Genomic DNA, 20929 nt, shown 5'->3' on the forward strand with positions numbered 1-20929 from the left:
GATATCGCAGCGAGAAATGCGCGAGAGGTTCTTCCTAAACTTTCGGCTGTGCTTAGTGCATCCACAGTGGTAGCAAAGCGATCCAATAGTTGCATCAATTGTACTTTATATTTAATTGAAAATAAATAGGGAAATGCGGGAACTTTTTTCTAGGTTGTCGTCATTGCTTGGTGAAACGAACAGGACCCAACGGTTCAGCAGGTGTTGATATCCTTGAAAAAAAATAAATAAACGCACAGGATTTCTGGAAATTTTGCCTTGTTTGATGCGCTTGGGCGTGTGTCAGACGACACACGACAACGCCTGTGTAGGCGTTTTCCTCCAGCTTGAGTGCGCAAGCGTCCTTGCGCGAGCTTTTCAAACCAGGAAACCTAAAGTTCGGCAATTTAGTTGCGACACATAATTTCAATATAGGCCCCCACGCATCAAAACACTTGTATACAGATGTAACTTTCGAAAATATTTTGCATATATTCACATTTATTTCTTTTCAGCTTACTGTTCCTCAAGTCCGCCGCTGCGATATGCACAGTTTATCGCTTCGTAAGCTGTACTAACGATGACATAGCCGGTATAATATGACAATTCCCTTTGACCAATTCTGTTCTATTCTGATCAGTTTATCACTGACCGAGAAAATTAACTCAGGTTAACCTCATTGTGGCATGTAAATGTGATAACGAAGCGTCTTCCAAGTGATTTTCGCCACTCAGCTGCATGTATTTCGTTATAGAAAGGTAACGAAGGAACGAAAGTTACGGAACAACGGAGTCCAGTTGGCTAGATTACGCGGCGTGCGTGGGTGACGTGAAAAGATGGAAGATCGGAAATTTGAAAGGAAAAAAGAAAATGCAGGCGGAAATGAAAGAAAGTCGACTGCGCATGCCTGATACCACGACGACCAGTGGTAGTACCTTCGGCCGTCAGGATGAATGCAGACACACTTCTGTTCTCAGCTTTTTCGGGTCACACGCTTTGCTTTTATTGTCGGCTCGTGGCGAGGAACTTTTAACCCTAAGAAAGACGTCCAGGGCACTCGTGTCTTTCCGCTTCACCGTGCCCCGCATACCTCAATACCACGGAATGTCCCGGTGTCGGGTCTGCTGGACACAGGTGCTGTAGGCTTAACCAACGGCGGCGTGACACTCCACGAAGAGTCGCCCTTTCTTTGCTGTTTTTTTTTTTTTTTTTTGTGACAGGTCCACGTGAGCGAAAAGCAAGGAAATGCACAGCGAAGCCACTCTCCTTTCCTTTACCCGGTATGTACAAATATGAAGGCTACACGCACCCCCACATCCATCACGTGATTGCAACAAGTCATGCACCTCCTCCTTCAGTAAAGAAACTTATAAACGCAGCGTGGAAACGACGGCAAACAAGGCCTGGTGAACTAATTAAGCTTATCTGGCGGTGAGAACAGTTAAGAATCGGCGATGAAGCGAAACGCAGAAAGCCGCGCACGCGTTCAGCTGTTCCACCTGCACGTGCACCGATGCAAGCTCATCGTATGCATTTGCACCGGTCATTGTTACCATGCTTTCACGCTGTGTTTCAATGCTCAGTGACAGATGAGACATTCTTTTACACGTATCAAACTCGCATACAATCCGCCATCATGCATTAAAGCTTCTAACACAAGCGAACTCACAGAACAAGTTAGGTTTTGAAACCTACAGTAATGAAGAAAAACAAAAGACATTGCACACTTCCGGCCAGCTGTATGTCATGTAGACACAGCAAACGCTTGAACAAACACAGAGTACAAAAACATCTTTGAAATAGTGGAAAGAAGGCTGACACTGAAACGAAGTTAAAAAAAAAAAAGTAGGCAGAATAGTGGGAAAGGCGTGTTGCAACGTGGCAAGGTTAATCAGAAAAATAACTGCGATAATTCTAACGCATTACTTTATTATTAAAGGAAATACATAAACTGCTCAGTTACTCTGGCGCCGACAGCTCACCCGTTAATTTAGCTTCGAGAATGCTGCAGTGTTACTATTTTACAGACCTTACGAAATGTGCACTTTTCGTACGTTAGACTTCATTGACAGAATACTTTCCTCGTGAAGATTGTTATAGAGTCAGTCTTTCGGATCACTAAAGTTGAAAGCACAGCATCATAATGGGAAAGGCGATGAAATTAACTAGTAATAAAAAAAAGCGCGTTTCAAAGGTAAGGTTCTAACGTAAACGTAACAGAGCTTGAAAAATGCACTTATTCCCAAGGACATTATGGTGGGCAAAGAAGACTGTTTATATACAGTGAATGAAATAAAAGAAAAAGATCTATGCTTTTTATCACAAACATCGCAAAGAATAGACGGCGAACTTGTAATAAGAGCATCACAGAAATATTGTATTTTGCAGGAAAAAAAGCAGATAAAAAGAGAGAGACATCGACAAATATTTAACACAAGCACAGCAGAGCTTGGACAATGCACTTATTGCTGAATACCGTCAGTGGAACACTATAATATATATAAAAACAAAATTTGTCAGCATAACATTACACCCAAACAAAGAGGAAAGAATAGGAGAGACACCAACAACATGACCTCCGTGTTTTCAACAACGACTCAAAGAGTACGGAGCATTAAATGCATGCAAAGAAACCCTGTTTGTCCGTTCACTGATCATTGTCCTCGCGAGTAGTGGAAGAAACTGCGCTTTACACAGTACGACATCGGCGTGAACGAAATTTCACTCACAAATATTTTGCCGGTTCGTAACGGCGCATGAAGAAGTGAGAGAGAAAACAGGTCCACAATAATAATAATAATAATAAAGAGAACAGTTCAAAGAATCAGAAACCAGAGATCACCGTGAACAGATAACAGATGGCACGCTGAAAGCTTTTGAGGTACTGCAGCATGCTTATGTGACACCTGGTCACATACAGTCTCATTGTGTCATCGGGACTCGTATGAGGCGGCCTCTATTTCACATTTAGTAATTTGCGCTGCCGTACATCCTCCCTCCTTCGCCTTTCTCTTTAATCTCACAAAACGGTAGGAAATAAAAAGCTTTACAGGACATGTATCGCATCTTTCATTGGCAGCTAAGTCATGTCTGCAAATTTAAGCGATTTTTCGTTTAGGATACACAAAGCCAGGCGATCGCAAAAAGACAACTCGAGCCTGTGAACACTCTTGCATTTAAGTTGAGAATTAGAAAAAGAAAATCAAGCCAGTTTGAGCATGCAGAGGCTTCTTACACTTTGAAGAAAACGTTTTTTTTTTTTAAATACACGTTGTTTCCCGCTGAAAAGCCTTATTTAATTACTCTGGACTGTGTACCACATGATCAATTAATGGCTAATAACGCCTAAAATAAGTGTTTCCACTCTTTTTTTAATGCGAGAGTTAGTACCTCAGGGCATACAAGGGTATGAGCTGCGGCCGAATAAGGATGATTAAATGAATGAAAAAAAATATTTGCGGATTTAATAATGTCCACGAGGGAAGCACTTCGTAGGCGTTGCTGGATTCTCAGCTTATTAGAAATTGTTCTACCAGAAATCAATGTTTCCCGAGATTTACAGTTTTCGGCTAAAATTAATGTAGACTTTCGGCTCAGCTGTTTTTTTTTTCATGTTAATACAAGTTTAGTTTTCTCTTTTTTATTTTCTTTCAGAGGAAATGCACACGCCTTGTGTATGCAAACCCCAAACGCAGAACTGGAGCCCTGTTCTGTGTTTAAAGTGTGGGTTAATTGTCGTGCTGCCAAGAGCTTTCTAATACACTTTTTTTTCATGTTAGGTTATTTGCTTGGGCGAGCACATTCGTGGCACTAGTGACCAAAGCCAGTATAGTCAGTTGTGAACAAGCTAGCACCACACTCCTGGTGCAGGCCGTGGTCACCAATGGAATTACTTATTCGAAGTAGACAGAAGTAACTTACTTTATGTCGATTTTACAAGCCTGCATGTGTGCAAAAGGAAATAAAGAGGCGAGCTGACATGTAAACAATACTGCGTGACCACGAAACGGAGTTGAGGATGATTTCAACGTTAACGAACCGAGCACATGCAACGAACTCATCGAGGTTGAAAGAAAAGAGAGAGAGAGAGAGTGAGAGAGAGAGAGAGAGAAAGAAAAGAAACTGCTCAAGGGGCGCCCGGTTCTCCTAGTGCCTGAGGCCGGCATAGACCGAAAGAAAGCAACGCAAAAAGGAGGCGGCGCTGTGAGATTGCAGGAAGCGCACGACGAAAGAAAGGCGCTTCACGACAACATAGCCACTTCAGATGTTTGCTGCGCATGCGCCTGAAGCTAACAGCCTGTCCTCTCTTCTCCTCTTCACGCCCAGAGTTCAGGTTTTTTTTTTGTGTCCTTCTTTTTCTCTCGCGTCCCCCGTTTGTCGCTATGAATTGCGGGGCGACACTGCGCAGTGGCACCGATACGAAAACAAACCAACATCGTAATGAAACAAATACGCAAGACTGACACGTACGATGCAGCGCTAGAAATAAAGAGAGAACAAAAGACCACCGTGCTGACTGGCTACAGCCTCTTAGGTTGCCATGACAATAGGGCCGTGGCGCCCGAGAGCAGCATAAGGGTGGAAGAGGACAGGGGTAGCAAAGAGCAAAGAAACGACGATCGTAGGAAAAAAAGAAGACGAAAAAAGAAGAGAGAATAACAGTGTGTGGTGCAGTATATTTACACAGCGTTGTCAGAATGGTGTCGTGGGCTTCCATCGGCGCTTGCGATAGCTGTGCCAGGACAATCCTGTCACAATCGATGATGTCTTTTCCGGTCCGGGAAAATCGGCTGCGTTCGCCAGACGATGCACGCACAACTTGTTCGTCCGCCGACCGATGGGTAAGAAGTCACTTCTCGCCTTGTTCTCTTCTTTCCACGGTTTCTCTCTGTTTCTTTCTTTCTTTTTTGTACGCGACAGTAACATGGTCACGTCACACGCACGAAAATTCAAGCACGCACGCACACACACACTCACGACGGCGACAGGCTCGGAAGTTGCTTCTCTGTACCTCCGCGTCTCCATTCCTGACTCACCGTGGACGAAAAAAGAAAAAGAGTGGCACCCCGACGACAAGCTTCACGTGAGGTGCGACTGTCCTTGCCGTTGTAGTTTGCTTCTCTGCAGGAACCTTGACAAGGTAAATAAGGAAGAGAATATAAATATCACGACATGACGGAGCAGCCGGAACTACGCAGCAACACGTTTGAAAGCCGCTCTTCGATAGAACCAACAACAACAAAAAGTACGCCTGTCTTCTCGCTACTCTTGAACGGCTTGCATTAGCGGAGCTGGGGGACGCATGCAGAGCAACTGTATACCACGACGTTCAACTGTATGTAATACAACATAATGGAACTATATACAACGCTAGACATGTTCGCTGCCATGCAAAGAGGGACATACATATTCGCTACTCCTGATGGGAGGTGTGGGGCTGGGGGAGCAAGTTCAGCAAGCGCCCTGCATTTATTCTGTTCCACTGCTCCTCCGATGAGCTCTACACGATAGCAACAGCTAACCTGAACACAAGAACGCGAAATCGCCACTCATAGCTGCAGCTGTGAGGAACACCATTGTAAAGGGCATGAACCTATCACTGATTCACTAAAATTTATGTTACATTTAAATATACACCACTATTGTTTTTTGACGCCGCATATAATTGCTCCGCCTATCTAATAAAAAAAAAAAAAAGCAATGGTTTGTCAAGCGTACTTTACTGCAAGCATAGTGTCTACAAGGTGAAGCCGACTCTAAATACCAGAGCGCGGAAAGGAGAGATTACTCATTCTACTACTTCTACTACAGATTGCAGCTTGTTGACTCTAACGAAGGCCACGTAGTGAGTAGCTGACCCGCTGTATCTGACGTTCGGCGTTTCTGATTAAAAATGAACAGCACAAAAAATACAAATGTATTTCCAGCTAACATTTGAATATTAGGCGCAAATCAAAACAGGTCACTCTTCGAGAAGAATAAGTTTCGCGAGCAAGTTTGAGGTTTCGTCGCAACGATGCAGTATCGTACACGCTTTCGTTTGTTGGATAAAAAATTTCACCTTATCACGATGGATGCTGACTGATACTAAATGTTTCTTGCTGTCGAGGCTTAATGGGAGACTGCTTACACACATTAACTTTAAAGCGCTTGTCGCCAGTAAACTCGATGTGCTGTATAGTCGGTAGCTACGACACGCGTATATAAGCAAGACGGTGTTGTATGACCGCACTGCCTCAGACGTAGTAAGGAGCTGTTTGTAAATACATCAATTTCCGACTGATAAGAAAAAGTTAACATCTGTCATAAGCTCGTAACGAATGATTGAATATCGCAGAAGTATTGTGAACAGATTGGAAATATTTTGTGTAAATAATCACGAAAAGAAAGTAAAACAATCGGTGCTTCCTTTGCATTTATTTGGGATAGAATGGATACCCAATAAGCGACGTTAAAAACTCGTGCACTGCCACTGAGAACCTCACGAAGCTTCGATAATGCTGTACACGCTGCTCAGAACGATACAGCAATTGAATTCGTTGTTTGCGGCCACGTACCTTTCACATGACGCGAATGCAATAAAAATATAGATCACTTCGCAAGCTCATGCATAACGTACGGGTCGATCGGCAAACAACCCTGGGTGCAAAGCGATGCGTGGCGACATGGGGCCATGTACGAAAGGTGGCGCGGGCGCATAGAAATCAGCGAGCGTTGCATGCTCAAACGCATGTCCTGTCTGACTCCGCGCGGCGACGGAGAAAGCGTTAAAGAAAAATCTGTGGTGGTGGTGGTTGTGGTTGTTGTAGCTTTGCGATCCACATTTCGAGCAAATTGGTGTATCTTAAAAATATGAGATGACGTGCAACTTCCTTGCAGGTTATAGCGGACCTTTCTGGAAACAAAATGTTTTAGGCACGCAAGTGGAAGGCCTTTCTTCTGTACGTTCTATAGACGAGCATCCTTTTCACCACGTTATCTTGATCACAAATCACGACCACAGAAATTGTTCGATGTCCCTTGTCTCATTGCAGTAAGTACAGAGCGGAGAATATGTACCTCCCGCCTTGAATAATCATGCAGGCGTATCGGCAAAACTTGACTTTATCCAATGCAGTAGAGAGGCTTTCTTTCGACTAAACCGTTTGGTTATTCAAGGCGCATGTGGCCACTCGCAACGACGTGTCATGTGGCAGCATGACAGCCAGCAGGTTTTTTGGCAGGACGACACATGACACCAGTCCGTCACCTGTTGCCTGTGCCTCGGCGTCGAGCGGACAATTTTATTAGGCCTAGAGAGCCGCGCATCGATGCCGCAGAAATGGACGCCTCAAAAAAAAAAAAAAAAAAAAAAAAATACAGCCGTAGATAACCGCGAGATGTTTTGTTTTGTTCCCATTCCTGACACTCTCATGTTCTATAGCTTTGACTTGAGAACAGCTTCGCGTAGTGCATGAGTTCTTCCGGTAGTGACAAGAGCTCGTATTAAAGTATCACACTGGAAATTTGCACAAAATGACCATTTGGGGTTGTATATATGCAGTGTTATTTCCACAATATGCGTTTTGAAGAGCTCTTATCTAAACACAACGGAGCGGAGAAACTGTTGACGCGAAAGCACCAAATGGACCATTGAGCGAAGAAGCCGGCGTCTGTAGGAGTGAAACGGCACCTAAATTCACACTGGCTGCGACGCCACGTCACGAGCGCGCTTCGACGGAGCAGATGCGGCGACGCTACGCCGCGGGGCGAGACGGGTTGTCGTCGGCGAGCCAGTCAGGTGACACGCGCGTGTGGGTGGGTGTCGCCATCTCGCTCTCGGAAGCCGGCGCGCGGTCCGTCCTCTCTCTCTCTCTCTCTCTCTCTGATGTTAGCCGCGGCGCGCGCCTGCAGGTCTTGGTGGCCACTGCTGCTACTCGGTCGCTCGTCACGCAGGGCGTCGGTAACGTGCAGTGTTGGCACCGTAGGCTGCTGCTGCTTGCTGGTTCAGGCAGCAGATACCGCTATGTTACATTACTCGCAGCGCGAAACTAGAAGGACGGCTCATCAGCGATGGGACTTGCAACAGTATTAAAAATACACAATAAGTATTCTTTTCAGAAAAAAAGAAGGTGTCACACTCACTTAGAAATGTAGCTTGGCATGACCTAATTCCATAGCATGTTGGAGTCGAGCATGCTCCAAGATTGTAACGAGTTGTAGCAGTTTCCGAAGTCTGGTGGACTGCAGGAATTTGCAGCCTGCAATCAAAAAGTGGAATATATCTCAGACTGCATATTTTCAAATTAACACATTTCCCTGAAGAAGAGTAAGCGCTAACATGAACTCGAGCACCTTACGAAACAAAGTGTCATCTTTTTATTGCTAGTGTCCATTAGAACGGAATAAAAATACCTACTTTGTGTAGCGCATGTCCAGATTGCAAGCACCATTCCATAATTTGAGGGCCTTCAACTTAGCAAAAAGAAAGAAAAAAGAGAAACAAAACCTTTTCGCTTGCGCAATGAAAATATGATCACAGAAAGAAAAAGAAACAAGAAAAAGAAAAACAACACAGTTTATTACTTATGCCGAGCCCGGTGTGAATCCACTGGAGCACGCTCAGAGCCATAGCTGAAGCACCTTATCGGAACCTTATAGATTCCCATGCATTCTATGATGAGTTAATGATGATTTTGTAACTGATCTATGTATACACCTTGTAATGCCACTGTTTCTGAGATCCCATTTGGGCGTCTGATTTCAGTTTTCGTTCAACGTTTTCTACAACATTTCGGACCAGCTCGCATCACCCTTTGCAGACTTATATACCGCGATGACGTAATGATGATGAACTACGATATCATTTCGAGTCGGAGTAACAGCTCAGTACAGCAATCCCCGAAAAAAAAATGCGGCTGGGTTGCTACGGGGTTTATTGACGGTTAGCTGGAATCTCAGTCACGTCGGTTCCAGCATAGAGAGCAGCCGAGCAGTTCCAGCCAAGCGCCAGCGCGAGGTAGTTGTTGTTGTCCTGAGTGGCTGTGGCACATACCTGCAGTGGGGGATCGGCCATGAATCGGGTGGTTAATTAGGTGTATAAAAACAAGGGAATTAACAATTTGAACGTTGGAGCTTAAAAAGTAAACGTTTTGTGTGTGGAGAAAAAAAATAATCAGAAGAAAACCTTGTATAAGCAGCGACACCGATCTTTTGGTCTTTGTCTTCCTCACTTCAGGAGCCATGCGGCCGCAGCGACGCTTGTGCTATCTTCGTCATTGCAATGGCCCCACGGAGAAGAGTAGCGATCCTGGCGACTCAAGGTGACGACATGATAAGGGTACCATAATACGGTTTAAGTCGGCTGACGTGCATGGTCTTACGACCGCAACGACCCAGGGCGTCTGACGGCGTCAGAAGTTCGAACACATAGTTTACAGCAGATGTGCAGGCGACGATCCGGTAAGGTTCGTGGTATTGAGCGACCGGGAACCTGAGGCGGAATCCACAAACAAATGAGGGAGCCGACACGGAAAGTGGTAGTCCCCAGGTCGTTGTCATGTTGACTCCGCTGGTGAGCTTGACCTTCCGTCGTGAAGGTACGAGCAAGTTTGCGGAGTTCTTTAACGCATTTGGCTGTTTACGATGTGGGCCGATATTCGGAGGCGTCGGGTTGATATGGTAATACTGTAACGAGCGTGCACAAGGGTTCTCGTCCATACAACAAAAAGAATGGCAAAACACCTGTGGTCGCTTGAGTCGTAGCATAGTGAGCGTGGGTTACAAAGGGGAGAACAATGTCCCAGTTGGAGTGGTCCTACACGACGTGCGTAGTGAGCATGTCGCCAAGAGTGCAACTGAAGCGCTCAGTTAATCCACTGGTTTGAGGATGGTACGCGGTAGATGTGCGGTGGATGACGTGGCGCTCACCAAGCAGGGATTTAACCACTTGGGAACGAAATACAAGCCATCTGTCACTCAAGGAGCGCACTGTCGAAGCACGAAATTGCGCAGGATGAAGAAAACAACATCACGTGCTGTAGCGGCAGGAAGGGCGGCTGTCTCAGCATATCGGGTGAGCTAAATGGTCAACACCAACGATTATTATTAGGTTTCCAGACGTAGTGCTCAGCAGTGGGTCGTAAGGTCGAGGCCGTCGCGATCGACATGCCGCGCAGGGCAAGGTAGAGGCTGAAGAGCGCCGATCGAGGATTGCGGAGGAACCTTGCTTTGTTGGCAGGCTTCGCAAGCACGGATATACTTGAGGACAAAGCTGTACATACCGCGCCAGTATAAGCGTTGAAGCAACCTTCCGTAAGTTTTCAGCACGCCTGCGTGAGCACTCTGAGGGTCGGCATGAAAAGAAGCGCAGATGTCGGAGCGCATGTGACGAGGTGTTACGAGAAGCCACTTGCGACCATCCGGTACATAGTTGCGGTGATAAAGCAGGTTGTCTCGTACGGTAAATGAGAGGCTTGACGGCGGAGTGCGCGGGAGAATCCGACAGAAGGTCGAAAAGAGCATGCAATCCACGGATCCTTCCGTTGCTCCGAATGCATGGATTCGACGTTGAGCGCAGAGATAGCAGTGTACGAGAGAGACGCTGAAAAGGGCGAGTGCAGAGCGAGAAAGAGCGTCCGCGCCGGAGTGCTTTCGTCCAGACCTGTACACCACTTGGTTATCATACTCTTGTAGCCGCAGGGCCCAGCGACTGAGGCGGCCCGAGGGGTCTTTCAAAGTTGACAACCAGCAAAGAGCGTGGTGGTTCGTGACGACGTAAAAGGGTCGGCCATAAATGTAGGGTCGGAATTTCCCAAGAGCCCAGACTATTGCCACGCACTCGCAGTGGTTTCGGGGAAAGGGATAGACGTCCTTCCGTGTTACTTTGTTGGCACGGCGGTAATCGACACATAGTCGAATACAACCATTTTTTAGCGCACTAGCACAACAGGAGAAGACCACGGATTCTGGTATGGTTGAATGACGCCACGCTCGAACATGTCATTCACGTGGTCGTTGATTACACGACGCTCTACCGATGAAACGCGATAGAGGCGTTATCTGAGGAGTAGCGGGGGCCCGATGTCGTGGTGAGAAGCACTGTCTACGTACGACCCAAGGAGTGTTCGGTACAGTCGAAGGAAGAGCGTGAAGTATCTAGGAGACACAAGAGTTGCTCCCTGGTGCTCGAGGGAAAGGTTGGCGTCAATGCACGAATCAAAGACTTCGGAAGCCAATCGGGAGCTTTTCCGAAATGGCGTCATGGCGTCGAGCGAAAGACCAGAAGAGCAGCCAGGCACGTCCAAACACTCAGGTATGTCAAGGGGTTCGACAAAGCCGACGGACTTGTTGCGAAGGAGAGCGAGCGAGTATGCGAAAAGGTTGTGCACTAGCATAATTGTCGTACCAGCGGCGACGTGAAGAACGGCAAATGGAAGTGGTAGAGGTTTGCGGTGCAGAAAAGCAGAAGATGGCGTGAACAGTACCTGGGCGTCGGGCACAGACGGACGAAACAAAGCAACTGGTGTTGAAATTACTGGCGGCAGATCAGTGTCGGCGGTGACAATAATATTTAACGGGGTGGGAGAGGCAACCGGCACTGTTGTTAAGGACAGACAGAGCAACTTCGGCACGGGTACAGTCAATGACGGCACTGTGGCGCGATAGAAAGTCCCATCCCAGGATGAAATCATGAGAGCAGGAAGGCAGCACAAGGAACTCAATTGTGTAAAGTGCGTCCTGAATAACGATCCTAGTTGTGTATGCTGCTGAAGGTTCAATGGGTTCCGTGGTGGCAGTACGAAGTACAAGGCTGGAAAGTGATGAAGTGACCTTCCTGATCTTACGGCAAAGAGACGGAAACTGCTTCGCCCGTGTCGACAAATGTGAATGTAGCAGGTCCTTCAACCTGCACTTCTATAATGTTTTGCGGGGATAGCGCAGGTCCTGGCCATATCTACAAGCGTGCAGCTCTTGCCTCCGGCAAGAGCTGCACGCTTGTAGAATTGCAGAGTACTTAGTTTCCCTCGTTGGAAGGCGGCTGACGACGCATCTGAGATAGTGAACGACGGCTGCTGAAGTTCGGCGATGACCGGTGGTGGGCTACATGTACGTGTGGATCAACTACGACGGCCAGACACAGCAGGCGGCGGCGACAAAAACCCACCGCATGCCCTGCGAGACCGCAGGAGAAGCATATCGGCCGGTAGTCCCGCGTGCTCCATGGATCTAGCGGCCGGAAGTATTCAGAGGGCATTTGAGACACGGGGAATTGCTGGGCATGGTGGCGGCGTCGAGTAGGGGAAGCGTCATTGGTCTGGGACGCGACATGACTTTAGCGTACGTCAGCGGTGCGGCAATCTGAGTGTGCTGGTAGACCGGCGGAAGAGCTTCTGCAACATGCTCGCGGATGGCCTGCTGCATGGCCGAGGACAAAGGTTGGACAGCCTTCTCGGTGAGAGGGAGCAGCGAGAACTGGCGGGCCACCTCTTCACGAATGAAGGTGTATCAGCATCGACGTCAAGGAGCACGAGGAGAACCGCGTCAGGCTAGGGACAGGTCATTGACTAGGAAGCGAAGCGGACACGTGGCTCAGATCACGTAATGCCCGCGCGAGGCTCTGGGAGGTTAATCCGCCGAGGCTAATGACCGTCAGTTAGGGCCTTCTCTTCAGTAAAAAATATACTCCTGTTTATTGTGGACCATCGTCATCGCCAATTTTGCACGCCACAAAGACTGATTTGAGACAACAGAGACCCGTCATCAGTCCGTCCGGGAGCAGTCGCCAAACTGGGAAGGGAGGCCACGTGAGGAACAGTTTGGCAGGCAAGCGTCTTCAATGCCCTTGAGGATTTGTTTAACCTTACCTTTCTCAGCCATCGTTCGGCTCACTCGTTAGCAGGGATCGATGACGTCTTCGATAGAACTACTGAAATCCTCGCCCGACTCTCGCGCTTGCTGGCGGAGGCGTTGTTCGGCGCGAAGCTTTCGCACGGCCAAATATCTCCAAGAAGGCAGTCTTACAGTCATTCCATGTCGCAACAGTTGCACCGTGGTTTCGGAACCAGAGGTCGGCGACATCCGCAAGATAAAAATAACGTTGGTGAGCTTTGTCCAATCGTCCTATTTGTTGTGGTTGCTCACCTTTCGCACGACGAAAGCCAGTCGTCGACGTCAGTATCCGCGGCGCCACTGGACACACCTGGGTCTCGTTGACGAACGTCACCGCAGGTGACTGGTCCAGCTGACGAAGTGGGTCGCTCACCGGCGTCGTCTGGCATGTTCTTGGCGGTAGCGGCGGATAGAGTGTGGCTCCGGAGTTCCAGGGCGAGTAGTTATGGTACCCCACACCTCCATCAAATACTACGGGGTTTATTGGCGGTTGGCGGAAATTCTAGTCAAGTCGAGTCTAGTGCAGAGAGCAGCCGCGCAGTTCCAGCCAAGTGGCAGGGCGAGGGAAGCAGCGACATAGATCTTTTGGTCTTTGTCTTCCTCAGTTCGGGAGTCATGCGGCCGCAGAGACGCTTGTGCTACCTTCTTTATTGCAATATATAGTGCCAAAACTAAGCACAGAGACACGCACACACAAACACACGGCGCCCTCTTTCTTTGTGTGGGCCCCATTAAAAAAAATAAATGCTATCTTTAAAAACCCAAACATAACGCAATGGTTTTCCTCATATTTCTCCAATTGCAAGCAGTACGTTGAAGTGAACACTAAAAAATCTACATTTACTAACGTTATGTCTGGAGTTCCCCAAGGTAGTGTCTTGGACCCACTGCTGTTTTTTATTTTTATCAACGATTTTCCTAACTATATTACGGTTCCTATAAGGTTTTTTTTTGCAGGTGATTGCGTAATATATAATCCAGTTAAATCTCCTTCTGATCAATGAGAACTAAATCTAAACCTCCAGGAAATAAATAACTGGTGCATTACTTGACATATGCATCTAAACGCGGCAAAATCTGTTACAGTTAGCGTTTCCAGGAAAAAAAAGCATCCTAGAATGGACGTACTCCATAGGTGATCACGAGCTTGCCAGAGTCGAATACTAGCGTTTGCACTCGCCAACTCAACTTCGTAATCTAGCGCACCTTCAACCACTAAAATAAAGGACAGAGTACGACAGGCTTAAATTACTCTTTCTAATAAATAAAGATCAAGTAAAAATTGACAGATCAAAGTACATAGAAATAGAAACTGGGGAAATATCAAGAAACCGGAATAACATGTACATTCCTCCTCCGAGACACCACAACGATTTCTTTAAGTACAGTTCTTTTCCACGGGCGATCAATGAGTGGAACAGGCTGCCAAATTCCACTGTTTCATCTGAATGTGTACCTTCTTTCGTAAAAAAACTAAATGACTTAGTGTTTAAAGATGTAGAGTGTATTATATGCATTGTTTGCTGTGCTTCAGATAGCTTTGGCTATCCTTTGTCAATCATTGTTATATGTTCATAGTTGTTTGTATAAGGAGTGCTTATTTTTTAGTATGCATGCTCCTGTCCACCCCTGTTATAGCCCGAATGAGGCTGACAGTATAATAAAATGAAATGAAATGAAATTTTTCACTTTGTACTGATGGTGTTGCCACGAGTTACCATCCCACCCGAGCTTTCACCCATGCCTACCTGCGCGATGGTTGGCACGGACGTGGGCGGACCAAGCGGCGGCTGCCTGGCCAGTGCGGGTCCCAAGTGTCCCATCTGGGACATGCTGGCGTGCGGCGCCCAGCGCGGCGGTCCGCCGGGGTCCGAGGCCGAGCCGAAGGTGAGCCCCGCCGCGGCATCGCCCACCGAACCGAAGGGCGGCAGGCTGTGCGAAGGGAGCAGCGCCCCGGGGCTGCGGAACACGTTGCTCGTCTTCTTGCGCTTCTTCCACTTGGCGCGGCGGTTTTGAAACCACACCTGCAAGGGGCAACACTACAGGGTTGGTCCGAGGAAAACATGCAGCATTGGTACACGTAGCGCCTACTTTTGCGCGTCACTGTATTGCGCTTTGGAGCGTTCATTTTCGGAGGAATGAGGAGGGTGACAGTCTAAAACCCACGTGTCACGTGCAGCGATCCTATGCAGCGCTAAAAATGCCCTTTTCATATTTCTGTTTCTTCCTACCAATACAGTGCGGGTTCCTCGTCTTCTGGTTATCCTTGCTACCTTTCACATCCCCCCTCTCTCTCTCCCCTCGTCTTCTGGTTATACCTGCTACCTTTCACGTCCTCCCCCCCCTCTCTCTCTCTGTTGCATTCCGCAAAATAGATAAAGGACGAACGAAGGAGGACAATGGCACTTGTGCCATCCTTACAATAATATAAAACCATGCACATTAATGAAGTTAGTTCCCGAAGATGAGACGACTGGGTCTGACGGTAAAGTTTGCAGCGCACAGTGCGAATGAAACAAGAAAGCTGGATATCGCAAAAAAGAAGAAGGAAAGAAAAAAGAAAAACGATTGTATTTTGGTGCTGAGCACGTTAAACCGGGAGAAAGAGCTGCGTTCTCGTAGAAGTAGCGCCTTGCTGCGCGGAGATTTGATTCGGTAGGTCAACAGTAATCTGCCTGTAGAGGTGAAACGTAAAAAAAATAATACCAGTATTCATAATAAAGCAACATCAAATGCAACCACAACAAAGCGCTATGCAGAGCTTCTCGAGTTTACGAACCCTGAATGTTCCTCTGTACATCTGTCTGTTTCTGCAGAGTAGCGTGTCGGCCGAGCATATGCCGGCGAAATACAGTAAAACAGCTATCTTTCTCCAGATTAATGTAGGGTGTGCCTAGTTCAGCAGTCGTGTGTGCATGGGTGTGTGTGTGAAGGCGTAGACATGCGTACTCGTTCACTCAAAACGGCAAACAAAGAAAATATGTCGACCACATGTGCTACTGTCGGGCCCTATACCAAATGTGAAAGGAACAGAACGTATAATAACAAATATTCAAAAGGGCAGCACCCAAAAGGTTTTAACTAAACGAAACTAGTTGGCAAAGTGAGTCTATGTTTTCTTGGCAGATACAAAAATACAAACACAATACAGCATAGAAAATTTTTCTGTAAGCATTCGTATATTGCGGCCATCTAGAGGTAGGGCGAACTGGTCTCGGATTTGCTTCCCTCCTAATTGTTTTTTTTTTTCTGGCTTCTAAACAGAATCAGTTAAACAAGAAAATGCTGTTATCGGCTAAAGGAATGCGCTAGCCGTTGCGCCCAACGTGATAAAACTCCCGGCTTAAGCCCTCGACACGATACAGAACTTCGAGCCAAGACAGATCAAGGGAGAACTCTTTGCGGCAAGTTCAGTGCCCTGTCGCCGTACCTAATGAGAAGGCTGTTTTCCGTTCGGCGCCTACAAATTCCTTCCGTTCCGGAAAACAGGCCAGTGGCTTGCGCCCGTCTATAAGGCAGCGCCGGCGCACACCCGGAATAAATGAAACTTTGCGGCCATGAGAAAGTCACACAAAGACAGACAAAAAACGAACGCGTCCCGGCCGCGACAGCTCGGCCGGGAGCGCGAAGAAAAAGTTGCCGCAGGAAGAGAAGGACTTTGGGCCGGCGACACTCGCGCCCTCTCTCCCTCTGCGCGGGCAGCCTAAACCCCCGGTGCGATAGCCGAAGGGAGCCCGGCCAATAAACAGTCTAAGCAATCCTCGGCAAGCCCCCCGCAGGACAGCGAGAAAAGACAGTGGACACGCGACGACGCAGGCTGGGGGGAGAACGGAGGGGGACGAAGGGAGGAACTGGAGCGCCGCGGGATATATACGATCGAGCACGGGCCTGGCGCCCGACCAGAGCGTGGCGCCGCTGCGGAAGCCAAAGTACAAGAAGAAAGGAACCGATAACCGCGGCGGAAAATACCGAGGTAAGAGGGAAAAGGGCAAGAAGCAACAGTGACCAACACCTCGCCGGAGGAAAGAGAAGAACGCTCCACGTGGCAGCGACGTTCTCCAGAGACGCGACGAAACGAACACCGGCGACGAGGCTAGCGTTCTTGACGGCGCAAGAAAAACCACGGGCCGCTCTCTCGGCCACCGCAACTCCCACCGACGGTGGCACTCGGCAAGAAGATACGACTGCTTCCCCTTTCTCCTTTTCGCACCTCCTCCCTTTATACCTTAGCCGTCTTTCTTTTTTTTATCCGCGTTCAGCCTCCAGCTCCCGCCGACCGCAAGCAGCAGACCGGGCAGAAGCCAAAGTCGTATCCAGAGCCGCGGCGGCCACCTAGTATAAATTACCAAAAAGGGCAGGCCGGAATGACGGTGACAACCGTCAGCGGGAAAGCGGAGGCAGACGGCGGCTGGGGGAAGCGGCGTTCCTGGCCTGCCACCCGAGCATCCCTCTTTCCCTACGCGCCCAGACTTGTCTCCGCTTCCCCTGCCCGCTCCTCCAAGTATGCCCGGGAGAACCGTTAGGGGGCGCATCGTGGCCAAGTCTCTCTCCCGGCCAAACCGAGTCGAGCCCGAATCCCGAGTCCGAAGCCGCCCGCGTCCTCTGGGGACGCGGCGCCGGAGCGTGGGTCGGGCCCGCGACAGGGAACCTGCATTTGATATTAATGTGGTTTTGCTGTTCCATTAAAAAGTAATCTCTGCTCCTCTCGCTCTTGCTGCTGCGCCGCCTCTGTCCCCCCTTTTCTTCTTTCACCGCTGTAGGTGGGCGGCCGATGAGTGCGCGCGAGGTGAGGCCTGCTGCCAACCGACGCGGCGGCTTTTCTTCCGAGCACTTTGCTCGTCTCCGAAGCGTGTGTCTGTCCGTGCGTGCGCGAGAAGCTGAGGGCATAACCTGATGAGCAGCCTTCTGCACACTTATTGTTTCTGCCTCCTGGCTACGAAGGGAGATCGATACGCACCTGAGAGAAAGCTATCTGCAGGAACAAGTGGAGCACACGAGCTCACGAACATCGGCAGTGGCGGCGCAACTATAGCGTTGTTGCAGCCATCACATTCCGAAGGAAGAGAAGTGCTGTAACGCCCACGCACCTAGATTTTTGTATAAGTAAATGATCTTATGTGGCCATTTTTAATCCGAGTAAACCGCGCCTTTGAAGGGATGCTGATATCAAATAAATTGCTTAAGAAAAAAGGGCATGCTTTATCAAGAAATTACAAATCTCCTGGAGAGCCGGCATAGCAGAATGTTTTACATTGCGAACAAGTCGCAGTGTCTTTCATTTCTTGAAATACGTGATGAGGGAGAAGCCCTTAAAATCTGAAAATGATAGCTTTAGGCTTAACGCAGAAAAATAACTAACAACGAGTGGCTAAGGCTTTCTCAATGTCTTACTGCCTGACAACAAACACATCCCTGCAAGTAGTAAAACAAAACTTTGAAGAGACTAACTAGAGAGGTCAATCAAAAGAGGTCTCGCTATGTTAAATTGACGAGAAAGCTACGTGCACACGATAAGAATGGAACGTTTATGCGAAAATCTGACGTGAGGTCTTGTGTTTCATTGATTCAGATCCAATATTACTCAAGAAAGGCGTTACAATTATTTGTTTGTTTTTTAACGCTGATCTTTGCCGCCCATCTCTACATTTATATTACGTATAAATCTTGTTTCACTAACTCCAAGCTGGGAGGTCGCGACTCGCAGTAGTCGTATTCTCATCAAAATAAGGATCCAGCAGTTTTGCCAGCATTCATATGGCAAGATTCACGATTTTTCTAAAATAAAATTATTAATTAAAAAGAAACTACGAATGTTTATCATCAGCCCACTCGTTAACAAGAATGAACTAATAAGGACTTGCTCTCAAAACGATCACAAACTTCACTGAATACCGCACGGATACTCGCGCCTACATATAACAGATGCGCGAGTAAGACGCCAAAGAAATAACGCTGTGGAGTTTTCACCAGAATCAGGCATTTTGTCAACTGAAGCCGAGTTCTCATAGATTGGATGTCTCGGCGTTTAAAAATGCATTCGGTGCAAACTCCGGCTACATTTTTCTTGCTGAAGAATAAGAAGAAGAAGAAGGAAACAACAAGAAATGAAGGCGCAGAACATCTTCGTCGACGCAGTTTTTCTTATCTGGGCTTACGCGCTCTCTGTGCATCTAAGCGAAGCGGCACACAAATAAAAAAAACACGGTGGCCAGGCGCCGAAGGCGAGAAGTCGGGGTAAGTGGCTCCGGGCGCGAGGCAGTTTGTGCGTTGGCACGCGCGCGCGAATTGCTGCCGACGCGCGCCGCACCGTCTTCGCCCCGGCTCATTTCGACGCCCTTCACGGGACGCACTTGAAAACACCTCTGGGTGATATCGCGCGCGCGCGCATTTTCGTTCGGCTCCAGCGCGCGCTTAATGGAGCACGTCACCCCTCGAGCGCTCTCGACGTGATACAACTCGCTGCCCGCCGCCTCTCATTTCTCCCCCCCCCTCTCTCTCTCCCCACCTCGCAACCCTTTCTATTCGGTCGCAGCCGGTGTTTTGCGGCTACTCGCGGACTCGCCTGCAGGACAGGCGGTCGCTGTGCATCTTGTACATAGGCTATTTACAGAAGCAAAGGCCGTGGGAGCCGGGCCTCACAGCTCACAGCTCATCAGCCCAGAAAGCCCCATTCGAGCTCTTCTACACTACCTGAAGGCGACAAACTTTAGATATGCTTCACCTGGCTTAGTGCATGTTAAAGTGCGATGAAGACTCGTGTCTTTTCTCTCTCTCTCTCTCTCTTTCACCCCCTCCCCCCGTATAGGTAACCAAACTAGACAAAAGTCTGCTTCCTTATCTCTTTCTCTCTCTCTCTCTCTTGTACATTGTGCAAGAAATGCTAAATAAAAGGGGGAGCCCGTATTCGCGCACGCACGAACGCGAACGCACGCACACACACGAGCATTTACATTGGAAGCGTTCGTAATGGCAAACTCTAGCCAATCCTGATGTTTGACATATTAGCGAAGGCCGCCAGCCAATGGCGAAGAGCACTTACGACTAAAATCATTTTCAAATAATCGCCCGAAGGACGCGGCGTTAAAAAAAGAAAATTCATTCGTTCAGACTAGCAAATCTCGCAGTCGTCCTAAACAGTGTATCTTATACGCCGTCGACATTTCACAGCAAAATTGCCACTTTCTGACATGCATGTGACCCCGGACACCTCCCTTTTTATTTTCCCATATCTCACTTTGGGCCTTCGCCTTCATTTTTATGCGTGTACCAAGGGAATATGGTGCACGGCTGAAAGTGGATGTGGTGACCGCTTGTAATTATTCTGTAATTAATTATGGCAATTGAACCAACAGTTTTCAACGCTGTAATCAGGCGACAGCGTATACGTCGTTGAAGATATTTTTGCATCGGGAAGTTCTGTTCTGACCTGGCGACTCGCGCAACTTGCTTCGGTTTCGTGCAGTAGACGCGGCTTATGTAAATACGCTACCGCACTGTGTTCACTGCGACACTGCAGATATTGCCTGCTATTGACGCGAAAGCGTTAAGGGCGCCGTGTGGCAGAAAATCCGGCGTCGACGTCCCGCGTCAGGTGTCCAGCGTCGGAGGTCGTTTCAACAAAATGTTCGCACCACCAATACCCAGGTCCTCCATGTGACGCAAGGAAGTTGCTGAACTAATTGAATTTATGAAGCAAAATAAGTAGAAAAATCGTAAATTACGACTTACACAATACCTTCAGACATGATGGGTTCGGATTGTAATTTGAATATACGAGAAAACTTAATTCTGTTGCACGAAAACTCTTGAGGGCCACGGAGTGGCGCGCCCGTTTCCTTGCAACACTTCCAGGTGGCGCTCGCCTCCACCGCATCGTGGCCTACGCAAGAGGACGCGTTTCTACTAGAAAGCCCACCTTCGCGCACAGCGTTCGCCGCGAGCGTCTCCCGGTAAACATTACGGTTACATACGCTGTAGTTGCTATCACGTTCCACTCTTAAAGGCGAAGCTTAAGCGTCCTCCAAATTTGTTCTCTTATTTTGTCTCTCGATGGGCTCCCTGAACCGCGAATTCAGCCGGT

At 48.1% G+C, this 20929-nt stretch overlaps 1 protein-coding gene across 2 annotated transcripts in view; it reads right to left on the reverse strand.

Annotated features, from left to right (window-relative positions):
* Window positions 1–944: 944 nt before the first annotated feature.
* LOC126542514 (uncharacterized) overlaps window positions 945–20929 on the reverse strand; it is an 88811-nt gene continuing 68826 nt past the window's right edge. For both annotated transcript variants that reach the window (XM_055077296.2, XM_050189621.3), the window contains exons 5-7: window positions 14598–14873; window positions 8104–8219; window positions 945–5110 (exon numbers count right to left, since the gene is read on the reverse strand). In XM_055077296.2, coding sequence (XP_054933271.1) covers window positions 8127–8219; window positions 14598–14873 — 369 coding nt within the window. In that variant the 3' untranslated portion in view covers window positions 945–5110; window positions 8104–8126. The remainder of the gene's footprint in view (window positions 5111–8103; window positions 8220–14597; window positions 14874–20929) is intronic.

This window comes from Dermacentor andersoni, chromosome 2, assembly GCF_023375885.2.
Source record: "Dermacentor andersoni chromosome 2, qqDerAnde1_hic_scaffold, whole genome shotgun sequence".
Lineage (NCBI taxonomy): Eukaryota > Metazoa > Arthropoda > Arachnida > Ixodida > Ixodidae > Dermacentor > Dermacentor andersoni.